The sequence below is a fragment of the Schistocerca nitens genome, chromosome 3, assembly GCF_023898315.1.
Source record: "Schistocerca nitens isolate TAMUIC-IGC-003100 chromosome 3, iqSchNite1.1, whole genome shotgun sequence".
NCBI lineage: Eukaryota > Metazoa > Arthropoda > Insecta > Orthoptera > Acrididae > Schistocerca > Schistocerca nitens.
The window spans coordinates 213,819,182-213,834,537 of NC_064616.1; the positions used below are offsets into that span (position 1 = coordinate 213,819,182).

Genomic DNA, 15,356 nt, shown 5'->3' on the forward strand with positions numbered 1-15,356 from the left:
GGTAGAACGATGGGTTCGATGACGGTTTGGATGTACCGTGCACTGTTCAGTGTCCCCTCGACGATCACCAGTGGTGTACGGCCAGTGTAGGAGGTCGCTCCCCACACCATGATGCCGGGTGTTGGCCCTGTGTGCCTCGGTCGTATGCAGTCCTGATTGTGGCGCTCACCTGCACGGCGCCAAACACGCATACGACCATCATTGGCACCAAGGCAGAAGCGACTCTCATCGCTGAAGACGCCACGTCTCCATTCGTCCCTCCATTCACGCCTGTCGCGACACCACTGGAGGCGGGCTGCACGATGTTGGGGCGTGAGCGGAAGACGGCCTAACGGTGTGCGGGACCGTAGCCCAGCTTCATGGAGACGGTTGCGAATGGTCCTCGCCGATACCCCAGGAGCAACAGTGTCCCTAATTTGCTGGGAAGTGGCGGTGCGGTCCCCTACGGCACTGCGTAGGATCCTACGGTCTTGGCGTGCATCCGTGCGTCGCTGCGGTCCGGTCCCAGGTCGACGGGCACGTGCACCTTCCGCCGACCACTGGCGACAACATCGATGTACTGTGGAGACCTCACGCCCCACGTGTTGAGCAATTCGGCGGTACGTCCACCCGGCCTCCCGCATGCAGGCCGGCCGAAGTGGCCGTGCGGTTAAAGGCGCTGCAGTCTGGAACCGCAAGACCGCTACGGTCGCAGGTTCGAATCCTGCCTCGGGCATGGTTGTTTGTGATGTCCTTAGGTTAGTTAGGTTTAACTAGTTCTAAGTTCTAGGGGACTAATAACCTCAGCAGTTGAGTCCCATAATGCTCAGAGCCATTTTTTGAACCTCCCGCATGCGCACTATACGCCCTCGCTCAAAGTCCGTCAACTGCACATACGGTTCACGTCCACGCTGTCGCGGCATGCTATCAGTGTTAAAGACTGCGATGGAGCTCCGTATGCCACGGCAAACTGGCTGACACTGACGGCGGCGGTGCACAAATGCTGCGCAGCTAGCGCCATTCGACGGCCAACACCGCGGTTCCTGGTGTGTCCGCTGTGCCGTGCGTGTGATCATTGCTTGTACAGCCCTCTCGCTGTGTCCGGAGCAAGTATGGTGGGTCTGACACACCGGTGTCAATGTGTTCTTTTTTCCATTTCCAGGAGTGTATATCAAAAATGGCTCTGAGCACTATGGGACTTAACATCTATGGTCATCAGTCCCCTAGAACTTAGAACTACCTAAACCTAACTAACCTAAGGACAGCACACAACACCCAGTCATCACGAGGCAGAGAAAATCCCTGACCCCGCCGGGAATCGAACCCGGGAACCCGGGCGCGGGAAGCGAGAACGTCCTATTATATCCCCAGGTCCGCTTTTCGTGGCATCCAGTGGTCAGTTCCGCATTACATGGAGTGTCTAGATACTTTTGATCGAATTTTGTATTTGTCTGGCTCCATAGTAATCCTCTATACAATCTCTTCCTGAGGCAAATCAGACTGGACTGTAGAACCCAGTCATTCACGTCACTCTGCTTTTTATCTATGTATGTTTCCGACTACACTTTGGATTTCCAGTAAATGTAATTTTACTCGTATTATTCTGATTAAATCGTGGATTTTTATCTTTGAAAGAGACAATCATCCTCCAACAGCCATCTTGTACATCCGCAGGACTGCAGGGATATTGGGAAAGAATGTAAAACACTCATGAAACGGTCTTGCTATCCAGGTTTGAGCATTTGTAAGGTATGTATGGTTGAACACCTTGTCGGTCTCAGGATGCAGATGGAACGCATCGAGAAATTTGTACCGTTTCTGAACATATATGGGGTGCTCAGTCTCGCGTAAGTGGAAGACTATCCGAGAGACAATATTTTTGACATGACTAATTGATTTCAAGTTCTTGAGGCCTAGTAGTCAACCATGTTTCCATATACGAGTAGATTCTCCAACAGTGCAGAACCGCGTCACAAAAACAAATTAACATGTATTAAGCAATATATCACAGTCATTATTCGTCACTGTAAGCAGAACACTACAAAGACTAAATAACGTTAGTATAAAAAAAACCCACATCGCTTATTTGATACACGCTTTTGCAGTAAGACATTGTAGGCGGAAGAATGAGTGAATGCAAACATAAACATAAGTCGTGGGCCCAACCGGCCTCGTCACGTTATTGATCTGGTTAATGGTGCCAGATTTAGAGGCGTTGATACGTGTCAGCACGTGAGTCGCTAGCGAACACATTATTTGCAAGCAGCAGTAGCAACCAAGTTTCGCTGAAATTACTACATGTTAATATGAAGAGAAATAGTATAATTTACTCTTCAGAATGAAAGCTAAAATTCAGAAGAAAAAATAAATACATGCAAAAGCGCAAAATATTGACTGTGCCTTTAACTATCGTTCCTTGTTATAGTAATAGGAAATGCAACACAAATTTACTCCTTGCGTCATTGAATTTTGTGACGCGTTATTCCTTGCAAAAGACACAAACTTAAAAAAAAAAAAAACAGCATTATCTACTTTGTAACAAACAAATATTAAGAGTAACAATATCTTTAAAAAATAAATACAGCACTTCTGATGAATCATTTTAGTACTATAAGGTGTACCTTGGCCTATCCTGAAGCAGCTATTCGCCAGTGGGCTGACCTTCAAAACGTTTTTGGGAAATCAGCTGAATGGACGAAAGTCAGGAACGTATTTTGAGTTACATGCAACACAAACGGCAACAAAATTTTCTGCGAAACGTAAGTCCGAAAACAAACAATCTTCAAGATATTTCAGAGATTAGTACTCGATTATGCAGTCAAATTATGTAGTACAATATAAAAACCTGAAATCAGGTCAGTGCGTCCGATAACTAACGGTATTAATTCCATTCTGAGGACCAACATAGTTTTATCGACTTAGAGAGAATGCTTCCTACAGCACCGGACAATGGGGGTTATATGGTATGAGACACATTTACATGGAAAGAAATCGGGCCTCTCGTGGCCGCAGAAGCACGTATGACTAGTTTCCGCTGTCGTGATCTGTCTGTGACCTGGGTGCATCTGGTAACGTTCGGGTTGCTGCAGCGTATATGCAACGTAGCGCGACTCGGACGAGAGTACATAATCACCGACGTATAGCCAAGGGATTAGTATGGCATTCGTGTCTCTTCGGCGTGCGTGCGGTAACTGCGGAAACGCGAACTATGGTGACGTTATTACCAAATGCATCCAAACCGGACCAGCGTGCTGTTATTCTTTCCTTGGCTGCCGAAGGACAAACACCGGTAGACATCGTAATGGAACTCACCAATAGAGCTTGTTTGGTTATGTATAGTATGACACGATACTCGAAGTGGTGGACCTAGCGATATTCGAAATATAGGACTTCATGATACAGAAGGCATTTTTCTGGTAACATACTAATACCTTGTCTTAGCATCACTGTTAAAACCTAACAAACTATGTTATCAATGTACAAACATTAAAACACCTTTAATTAAAATGTTAAACAAAACTTTTGCACTTTAAGTTATTTGTTTAAATGTCGACTGCATCAATGATCACTATCAATAATGTTATTTATTTCACATTTAAATCTGAAAAAGTGATATAAAAATTAGAATTCAAAATATACTTTGAAAAGTTTTGTAAATATAACTTCGTTAATCGACGTATCGTATTATCGTCTTTGGACTTGCGTGTATTGCAGCTCTTTGTGTATCTGGGCAAAGAGTCACATAGCCCATTCTGTTGTGTGTTAGGATGAAAGGTGGATGTACCGAGTTCTTTGTTCAAGTGTTTTGTTGTTAACGAATGTGAATATAGCAACTAGCTGACAGTAACACAAGAATAAAATGAAGTTTAAAAACGCAATTTACATGTGAAACTATGGGGTGATCAAAAAGTCAGTATACATTTGAAAACTGAAGAAATCACGGAATAATGTAGATAGAGAGGTACAAATTGACACGCATGCTTGGAATGACTTGGGGTTTTATGAGAACCAAAAAAATACAAACGTTCAAAAAATGTCCGACAGATGGCACTTCATCCGATCAGAATAGCAATAATTAGCATAACAAAATAAGACAAAGCAAAGATGATGTTCTTTACAGGAAATGTTCAATATGTCCACCATCATTCCTCAACAATAGCTGTAGTCGAGGAATAATGTTGTGAACAGCACTGTAAAGCATGTCCGGAGTTATGGTGAGGCATTGGCGTCCGATGTTGTCTTTCAGCATCCCTAGAGATGACGGTCGATCACGATACACTTGCGACTTCAGGTAACCCCAAAGCCAATAATCGCATGGACTGAAGTCTGGGCGCTGCAGTCTGGAACCGAGCGACCGCTACGGTCGCAGGTTCGAATCCTGCCTCGGGCATGGATGTGTGTGATGTCCTTAGGTTAGTTAGGTTTAATTAGTTCTAAGTTCTAGGGGACTGATGACCTCAGAAGTTAAGTCGCCTAGTGCTCAGAGCCATTTGAACCATTTGAACTGAAGCCTGGGGACCTGGGAGGCCAAGCGTGACGAAAGTGGCGGCTGAGAACACGATCATCACCAAACGACGCGGCACAAGAGATCTTTCACGCGTCTAGCAATACGGGGTGTTTTTTTTTTTGTTCTAATAAAACCCCATGTCATTCCAAGCATGTGTGTCAATTTTTACCTCCCTAACTACATTATTCCGTGGTTTATTAAGTTTTCAAATTTATACAGACTTTTTGATCACCCGGTATTTTTTTTGTGTGATTAGCATTGTACAAGAACGTAAAAGTGGTTCAAATGGCTCTGAGCACTATGGGACTTAACATCTGAGGTGATCAGTCCCCTAGAGCTTAAAACTACTTAAACCTAACTAACCTAAGGACATCACACACATCCATGCCCGAGGCAGGATTCGCACCTGCGACCGTAGCAGTCGCGAGGTTCCGTACTGAAGCGCCTAGAACCGCTCGGCCACCGCGGCCGCCTAAGAACGTAAACCCATCACCTGTTAGCAGCCAAGCAAGAATTAACATGCTCTTAGAAAAAACGAAGTCAACATACCACATGGAGATGATCTGCAAGATTCGACCAGAAACCAGTTAAGGGGCTCCGGAACGCCCTATACTTGCAATGTTAAAATAACGCATATATATTACATCTTTCCTCACAAAGTATTTGAGGTAGGAAGTTGAACTTTTTACAGATTATTTATTGGAATATGGGCTACAACTTAACACAGGGATTTTACAAAATTTTAGTTCAGTTATTAAAGATGATTTTTTTTCAATTGTAATGAAAATTCACAACATTTTTTTGCAATTTTTTATTTATATATTCAAAAATATACAGTTTTTTGGAAAAAGGCTGTGTTAAATTATGTAGAAGGTACTGCGTAACATTTACTGAAAGTTTGAAACAAATATGTTTGGAAGATCCTTAGAAAACATGTAATTAGTATGTGAAAATAAAAGTTTTGGGAATCGAGCGACAAAGATTGGATTAACTTTTTAGTGCATTCCAGGTCCATAGGATGGATTATCTTCATCCTTTGCAAACTCCTCCTCCAGCTTCCTCTTGTTCCTCCTCCTGTTTACTCTTGCTTGTATTTCTAGACTCTTTACAGCCCTGTCTGCAGCCCGAAGGCGTTCCTTGTCTAAAGCAAGCATCGCTCGTACCATGTTAGAACCTATCTTCATTCCCATATTTCTAAATACCTTGCACCCTACAATGTTGCCATCATTGAAAGTCGCAACAGCATCATACACACCAAAGTGAAGTGTTTCTATTCCAACAAATACAGTCTTGGGGATTCTCGACCATATAACACTATTTACACTTTCATTGGGGTTTTGAGTTTTTCTGTGAATACACTTTTTCAACAGTTCAGGTGCTGCTAAGTCTCTGAAAATAGGTTTTATCACCTCCATTATTGCATGAGGCAGACTATGCTTATGAGTGTACACTTCACCAGTTAGCAATCCTTTGTTATATTTACACCAACTGTCTTCTTCTTTGGGACACAAGCTATGTTGGGGATTTTCATCGTCTTTATTGTTTACAGTAATAACACATACCTTTGGCTTTCCAACATTTCTCCTTTTCTTAAAAGCCTTCAGAGGATTTCTAATAACTTTACTTTTACTCATTATTATACTTCAACAAAACAGAGACTCAAGAAACAGAATTAATTACGAATATTTTCGAGATAACGACAGAGTAAATAAACATGAAACAATCGACAATCACACCAGCGATATATATTGAACCATCACAGGTTAGCCACAACACATACTTTATCTCACATCACTAAAATGTACCTGATGAACATGGACGTTAATAATAACACCATTTGACAGCAGTTTAACAGCGCCACAGTGGGTCACCCCCATGTAGAACACATTTCAAAAAAAATTTAAAAATAGTTGTAGTCTTCGGAATTGAATAAATTATATATCTATTAAAAGGTAATAGTCTGCAGATTCAGAAAACGCAAAAAAGTAAAAACTGAACTTTTCATGATTTTGAGCCTTTCCAGAGCCCCTTAAAATAACTGATTACTTACTGTACAAATACAATTACCGTGGGCAACATTCGTGTACTACCAGATTTCGCATGAATGTGTTTAATCAACAAACACACTGTAGTGGTGAATGTTGAACTATCGTTAACATGACTAGATTTCACCCATCATTAGCAAACGAAATAAAGACATTGGGGAAAGTAGAATGTGTACGGGGCACCACGTCTGTTGAAGACCACCGATTTGGAATGGTGCGCGACAAGGGGTGCTGCTGCTTCGTGGTAACGCAAACGTCGTAACGCAGAAGTTACGCCAACTGAAGTGGGAGACACTCGAGCACCCACCGTGATGATGATAATGATGTTTGGTATGTGGGGCGCTCAACTGCGCAGCCATCAGCGCCCGTACGGAGGCCCAATTTTTACACAGTCGAATACTTTTTTACCCAACCTAATCTAGACACTGTCACAAATGATGATGATGATGATGATATGATGAGGGCAACACAAACACCCAGTCCCCGGGCAGAGAAAATCCCCAACCTGGCCGCAAATCGAACCTGGGACCCCGTGATCCAGAGGCAGCAACGCTCGCCACCAGACCACGAGCTTCGGACAGCACCCACCCGGCAGTCACGATGTCACCCCACGGGATTATCACGCCTCGAAGGGCGGACGATTCCCAGTGGAAGAGGACGTCCAGCTGGCACTTACGGACTTCTTCAAGCAGCAGGACACTGTGTTTTGTGAAACGGGTATCTTCAACTTGGTGCGTCGGTAGGGTGACAACGGCAATGCTCACGGCGATTTTGCCTGATTGCCATACCCATTCTGGTCTGTACGGCCTTCGAAAGGAAAATTTTTGATCGCTTCTTGTAAGTATGCCGGACACATGTCAGTTATAGTATATTTGTCGAATGAATACCCGTTTGGCTCAAATGGCTCAAATGGCTCTGAGCCCTATGGGACTTAACATCTGAGGTCATCAGTCCCCAGGAACTTAGAACTACTTAAACCTAACTAACCTAAGGACATCACACATATCCATGACCGAGGCAGGATTCGAACCTGCGACCGTAGCGGTCGCACGGTTCCGGACTGCGCGCCTAGAACCGCGAGACCACCGCGGCCGGCCCGAATACCCGTTTATAATCTGCAAATTCTTCTTGGTGTAGCAATTTTAATATCCAGTAGTGTAAATTGAGTGTGGACTTACTTGTAATTGATAATGCCCTGGTAAGGACTTCGCTGCGAGAAGGCGAAGACGACGCTGTGCGGGTAGGTAGAGTAGGGCAGCGCCGCGACGGAGCAGTTGGCGTGGCGCTGCAGCGCCTTGACTGCGTCTTCCAGCCCGTAGAATGCGTAGCGCTGCCGTCCGCACACGCGCCGCAGCGCCACGTCTATCGTGCGCGGGAAGCTGTCTTCGAACGGCGCCATCTGCCGCTCGAACAGCAGCCGGTTCAAGCTGCCAGGCTCTGCCTTCTGCCGACCCACACGTTCTGGCTCTGAGCACTATGGGACTTAACTTCTGAGGTCATCAGACCCGTAGAACTTAGAACTACTTGAACCTAACTAACCTAAGGAAATCACACACATCCATGTCCGAGGCAGGATTCGAACCTGCGACCGTAGCGGTCGCGCGGTTTCAGACTGTAGCGCCTAGAACCGCTCGGCCACCCCGCCCGGCACTCACACGTTCTGCGCTATCATACTTGTCAACGTCGAGACCAAAATTTTATTTGAGCCTCTCACCCCACTGGGTCATACTCAGGGTGCCCCTGACCTATTAAACTAGAAATTTATCGGAAGCAGCGCATCCGATCTTTTGCGTTTTTTTTTTTTTTTATATAGTGTGTGGTGTGGACTGAAGAGATCATCATTGATGACTTATTCTTCTAGGATGGGATGTAAGGATAAAAGGAAAACACTTTATGTTTTACACATTCAGTTAGGCTTGAGCACGCAATGGGTCCTTTAGCCTGCTGTCTTTGGTGATGTCTATCTCCTGTGGAGTGTGAAATGTGTCAAGGCTGTTATGTGTGACTGCTTCCTCGTGTTATGACAGATTGCCTATGGGGGGTGAAACGTTATTGACTTCGGTACTCTATACTTGTGCCATCTTGCAGGGTTTACAGTTCCTACCGATTCTAATTGTCGAACTTCGTCCCTAAGGGCATCGATCTTGTCAAAAACTCGTAGAGCCTTGTCATGGACCTTCTCTTGTATAGTGGTCTCGTGGAGTGCGGTGCGGATGTCGACGTTTCTTGTCCACCATGGAGCTCCTGTGATCTATCGATAGCAAATGTTTTGCAGCGCTTGGAGTTTGTTGTAGTTGGAGCCATACAACATTGTGGGTTCCACCGTTGCCTTATACAATTGGAGTTTAGTCTTAGGGTTGAGATCCTTACTCTTCAGGAACGGAATCAATGACCTCGCCATCTTCTGGGCTGCCGTCTTCTTGTCGTCAATGTGCTGCGTAAAGAGTAATTTGTTGTCAAGGTAGACACCGAGATACTTCACTCCCGGCGACCATGGGATAAATTGGTCAGCTATTTGGAGTCTGTCGTTAAGAACTGGTTTCCTCCGTGTGAATAGAACGGCTGACGTCTTCGTCGGGTTGATGGTTATCTTATTTTGCAGCGCCAAGCGTTCCATTACAGCAAGTTGCCGTTGCATCCTAGCGATTAGCTGGTCCAAGTGTCGTCCAGTTGTCAGAAATGCCGTATCGTTCGCATAAAAACTCGCCGTAACAAGGGGGACTGTTGGGATGTCATTTATATATAAGTTGAAAAGCAGAGGCGAAATGACAGAGCCCTGCGGAATTCCTGCGGAGATCAGTTTCATTTCGGAGTTTTTGTCGTCGACTCGGACATACAGTTTCCTGTCCTGCAGAAAGCTGTCTATGAGTCTAATATAACAATCCGCAATAGGGGTAGTGCGATGCATTTTGACGATAAGGTTGGGCCGCCACACCTTATCGTAAGCTTTTGCGATGTCAAGGAAGACACCAATCGTGAAGTGCTGCTTGTTGTATCCGTCTTGTATCCGTTCGGTGATCCGTAGAAGTTGAAGTTCGGCAGATAACTTGTCCTTGAAACCGAATTGTTCGGGTCGTATAACATCATGCGCTGTAAGCGTGTCATGGAGCCTCTTCAATAGCACTCTCTCGAGCACCTTGCCAAGGGTCGGCAAAAGGCTAATTGACCGGTAACTGTTGGGTTCTGCTGGGTCTTTACCTGGCTTGGGTATTGGAACTACTCGAGCCATCTTCCATGCCGTAGGAAAATATCCCTGCAGAAGACAGCTGTTGAGAATTCGGGTAAGGAGCACAGTTGGCTTCCTGGGCAACTGTTTCAAATCGGTGTTGCTTATGGAGTCGTTGCCCGGCGCATTATTCCGAGTCTTCCGGATAATTTTACGGATCTCTGCTGGTGTGGTGAGTTGTGGGCGGATCTGCACAGGCGCAGTACGAAAAGCAGTCCATTCTGCTGTAACGACGGCTTCCTGTTCTTGCAGGCGGACGTCGTTCACGGGGGCCGCTGGTGTAGACATCTGTTCTTGGTAAGTCGTAGCATACAGCTCCGCCTGGGCGAGTTCGTCATAGAGGAGGCCATCTGGTCCTCTGATGGCTCGTTTAGGTGGCCGCTGGGGTCGTATGTTCTTGACTACCTGCCATTCGTTCTTGGTTCGAAGTAAGAGTTCATCCATCTTATCTTCCCAGACCTGCTGTCGCCACTCGGCTACTCTCCTGTGCAGTTCTCGTGTTAAGACGTGTGTTTCTCGTCGATCGATCGGGTTTCTATAGCTGAGCCAACGTCGCCTGCTCCTGTTTCTCTGTGTCTTCAGTTCTTGGAGTAGAGGCGGGAACTCGTCGAAAGCTACTACAGGGTAGACCGTGTGAGTAGTTGCCCTCCGTTTGGCTACCTTTATCTTCTGCGTCAAAGTTTGTACCGCGATGTCGATGGCTTCCGGTGTGGAAACGTCCTGCGTCGGACAGATATTGTTGTCAAGATATGTCCGAAATTGACCCCAGTTCAGAGTTTGTGAGGTTGGGGGCGGAAGGTTGGCCGTTGCGTTTTCCACTATGCTGATACCAGGTCGGTGGTCAGACGAAAGATCGTCGACGGTGCGGAGCTGGAGGTTCGTCTCGATATTTTTGATGATAGCAATATCTAGGACGTCTGCTTCTTGCCGATCGACGTAAGGAATCCGTGTGGGCTCTCGTGGGCCATGGACTGTGATGCCCAGTTCTTCTTCCATGGCAGTCAAAGTTCGTCCACGAGGGTTCGTACGCCGGGAATTCCACGCGACGTGCTTGCTGTTAAGGTCACCTCCTAGGAAGATTTTGTCAAAATTGGTGAAGATACTCCTTAGGTCGTCTGGCACCAGGTTTTTACCGGGGCTGTTGTACGCCGCAATGAAAGTGATGTTGCCTGCCGCCGATCGAACCGTTACTGCTGTTGCCTCCAGATGTTGGAGGTGTGGTAGCGTTTCATGATGGTGCCGCAGTTCCCTTTTAAGCAGAACTGCGGTCCCTCCACCTCGTTGGCCTTGTCTGTCCGTTCTATAGACGTACATGTTACGAAATCGGAGCTCAGTTGTTGGACGAAGGTGCGTCTCCGATACAAGTGCGATGTCGATTTTGTGACGTTGTAAAAATTCAGTGAATTCTGTTTTCTTGTGTTTCATTCCGTTGGCGTTCCATATACAGATTTTCAGGTTTCTCGTGGTCCCAGGGCGATCCATCTTAAGGTGTTCCAAAGGCCTTCAATACACTTTCGATTAAAGAAAGTATCCCCACTAGTTGTTGCTGCACGGCGGTGAGAAGTTTGGCGACATCAGAGAGCGCTGGAGCTATAGATTCCATCAAATGAGCTGGTGAGACGTAGGTTTCCGGTTCCGGTCGGCGTGGTGATGCTGCGTGGGCGTATGAATAATGCTGGCGGTGCTGTCGAGGTGGAAGTGCTTCAGGAGGAGGCTGTGTTACTGGCTGCCGCGTCGCCGCCGGCTGTTCTTGTGGCGTTTGCTGACGGTGGGGCCGAGGATGTGGCGTCAGGTTGGAGTTCCGTATTACACGAGTCCTCCGTTGAGAGGGATGCGGGGGAGACCGTTGTGTGTATTTCCTGAGAAGTTCCTGGTATTTCTGGCAACCACGCCATGTGGCAGAATGGTCCTTTTCACAGTTAGCACATTTCGGCGGAGCCCCTCGGGGATGAGGACATGCTGAAGATCGGTGTTGCCCTCCACATCGAACGCAGTGAGCAGGCAAGCTGCAATAATTAGCCGTATGTTCGAATCGCTGGCAGTGGCGACATTGAACAGGTCCTTCTTGTCTGTTGTAGGTTTCAATAACGACTTTAGTATATAGAAGGTATTTGATGTCGTAAATCTTGTAGTTTTCCTTTTGGGCTGGCAACGTGACACAGTAAGCATCTTGAGGTCGTAATTCCTTCGTGTGGTCGTCTCGATTTTTAAACTGGTGGACGTTGATGACAGGGAAACCCTTCTCTATCAGAGCGGCTTTCAGCTCTTCCTCCGTAACTTCGATAGGTAGACGTTTGACAACCACTTTGAGGTCCTTGTCCTCTGCGGCCTGATGTGTAAAAAAGTGGATGTCATTCGACACAAAGAAATTGATGGCCCGCCAATGATCTTCATAGGAGTCAAAGTGATATTTGATCCTGTCTCGTTGGTAGATGGCCTTAAGACTGCCGTCAATATTCGCTTTCAGCGCCTTGTTGAGTTACATGTAGTTCTTGGTATGGTAAATAGTAACGGGCGGGACTTTGCGCAGTAAGTTCCGGCCAGAGCCATCTGTCCCCTCTTTATCTGCTTCGAGATTGACATCACTCGTCTGGTCCATACGTTCTGGAGCATCCGTATTATCTTCCGTCGCAATAGCCGCATAACGGTTGGAAGTTTTCAGTTCTTCTGGACGTTGTCGCTTCCGAGAGTTGTTCTGCTTAGCAGAAGCGTTGAGTCGTTTTCTTTGGCGAACTAGTGTAAAATCGCCCTCTCCGTCGGTGGGCTGCATGGTCCAAACTTCTTCAGAGGAGACTCCCTCCATTTCGTCGTCGTCTTCTTGAGGAGAAAATTGTTCCACCTCGTCTACTTGTACTTCAGGCTGTGAAGTAGGAACTGTACTAGTGCGGTTGTCGTATACTTCCTGACTTTGCAGAATCATGTGTTGTATTTCACGTCTTAGTTCCCGTTGCCGATCGTTCTGCGTTAGCTGATGTCGCTCGTCATAGGGGTTTGACGTATGTTGTCCTTCGCTCTGCATTCGCATAGCGCTCGTCGTGGTCCTGTCCTCGTTATGTTGCCTGTCAGAATCCGTTGTCGTTGCAGGGGTCGTCGCCGTTGTATCCGCCCTGTGGGGAGCGGCCGCCGGGGCAGGCCCCACCGACCGGCCAGCGGCCGGCCCCGGCGCGACCCAGCCGGCTGCCTCGGACGCGCGCCTTCCGTTGTCCGCACTCATCGGCATCGCGCGCTCAACTGATCTTTTGCGTGTGAAGTACAATGCCTGTTTTTCTTTCAATGTCCGATAGGTGGCGAAACAAAAACCACAGTGATAATCCTATGAAGCTTTTGCCCAGATGTGTTGGGCAATGACTCTAGTACGCCCGTCGATTACGTCACGTGGCAGTTTCACTTCCCTTTAGTTCAAATGGTTCAAATGGCTCTGAGAACTATGGGATTTAACATCTGAGGTCATCAATCCCCTAGAACTTAGAGCTACTTAAACCTAACTAACCTAAGCACATCACACACATCCATGCCCGAGGCATGATTCGAACCTGCGACCGTAGCAGTCTCGCGGTTCCGGACTGAAGCGCCTAGAACCGCTCGGCCACCGCGGCCGGCTTCCCTTTAGTGCGGGGTGTCAAAAGGACAATGATGTTTACGGCATCCGACGTCGTAGATATTATCTACCATGCAACCACAATATTGGCTGCTAATGGCATCAGAGAGCGGAACTGAAAATATCCAGTGGTAAGCACAGCCAGGGCCGGCGCAAGCCCAAGTGCCGCCCCGTGCGAGCTGCTAAACTTCCGCCCCCCCCTCGTTTTTTTTCTTTTTTATAAAACGTTTGTGGAATTTTATTTAACCCTGTGGCGCAAAGCGTCTACTACAGTGGACAGCTGTTAATGCTCGCTTCTTTGGCATTTTCAGACAGTTAAATGTTCAAATGTGTGTTAAATCTTATGGCACTTAACTGATAAGGTCATCAGTCCCTAAGCTTACTGTTGTGTACATAGTTCTGCGGAGTCAGCACGTACACAACCTTTCCCACTAGAGCGCGCCCCGCTAAGCACAACAGCGCAGGCGCAGCGCTCGTCCGTCTCCGCACTACGAGATGGCGCTGCCATAGAGACGGACCGAATTCTGCTTCCGCCGGTCCACGTATTAATATGTAACGCAGCCAATGAGATTGCTGCTAACGTAGAACCTTTTCTCCTCGCGGATCACACTCGGGCAGTGATACATGAACGCGCGAGGTATTATAACGAGTGTACAGACCTCCGATTAGTCGGTCTGCATTTGTCTGCACCAGTCTGTACTAGTTTGCATTTGTCTTCACCAGTCTGTACCAGTCTGCATTAGTCTGTACCAGTCTGTACGAGTTCTACATTTGTCTGTACCAGTCTATAGTCAAGTTTCAGTCTGCGCCTAATAAGATTACCATATTCCTGTACATAGCCATGAAGATAAATGTATAGACACTTTTGTAAAGTATCAGAGATATATGTGAGAATAAGATTAACGTACCAATACCAAAGGAACTTCAGATTGTCAATTGTAAATAGCATCCAGGACCAAGTTAAGTAATTTTTATGCTTGTTATTATTTAAATAAATGCGTGTGAAAATTAATCAAGTTCTGTTTAAAGTTGGTCACCGTCAATCTGCTACTCTAAGCGTGCAAGTGGCATTTCTATCGTCTGATCTAATGGCAGAAGATAAACACCCCATGATAGGACCTCGAGACATATTGCTGACACTCGCCTACTCTGTTAGAGCGACAAGTCAAATAATCTGACGGTGTGTGTACCGAAGGTCTTACAGTACGCACACCACACTTACACACTACTTAGCCTAAATTATCCTAAGGACAAACACACACACCCATGCCCGAGAGAGGACACGAACCTCCGCCGGGACCAGCCGCACAGTCCAAGACTGCAGCGCCTAAGACCGCTCGGCTAATCCCGCGCGGCTTCAATCAGTCCTGAGGCTGCAAATGCACACAGTTCACTGCAGTGGGCACCACCTACTGGTGTTGTGTCCTGCATGCATTTGCAGCCTCACAACTGATTGAAACCGCCAGAGAATTGACCATTAAAAGTTGTCCACTGCAGTGAAATTCATGCACCACAGGGTTAAAGTAACCTGTAAGAAATGTCAGCAATCAATCGTAATTTTTTTACGAAACGCAGTGAAAGTGCTTCTGACCAATTTTGACTCCCTCGGCCAACTACCGATACGAATTCTGTAGTTTTCGTTGTAGAGAACGCAACAATCTCTATTGCCTGGAAAGGTGAAGTGATGACGCGGCAGTGCCAGGAACTAGGTTCACGTGACGAGGTACAGCGGGGCTACGGTTAACTATCACCCAAGAAGAAGCAAGAAGCTCACAATAAGTATGTGACCGATGATATGCATAAATGTATTATCGGAGTCGGAGTGGCCGACCGGTTCTAGGCGCTACAGTCTGGAACCGCGCGACCGCTACGGTCGCAGGTTCGTCTCCTGCCTCGGGTAATGGGTGTGTGTGCTGTCCTTAGGTTGGTTAGGTTTAAGTAGTTCTAAGTTCTAGGGGACTGATGACCTCAGAAGTTAAGTCCCATAGTGCTCAGAGCCAT

The 15,356-nt window shown here is 46.7% G+C and overlaps 1 protein-coding gene across 1 annotated transcript in view; it reads right to left on the minus strand.

Moving 5' to 3' along the window:
• The window catches only part of LOC126249152 (glutamate receptor U1-like), a 162,983-nt gene that overhangs the window by 18,494 nt on the left and 129,133 nt on the right, over positions 1–15,356 (minus strand). The window contains 1 exon segment of the mRNA XM_049950807.1: positions 7,710–7,975. Within this exon segment, the coding sequence (XP_049806764.1) occupies positions 7,710–7,975 (266 nt within the window).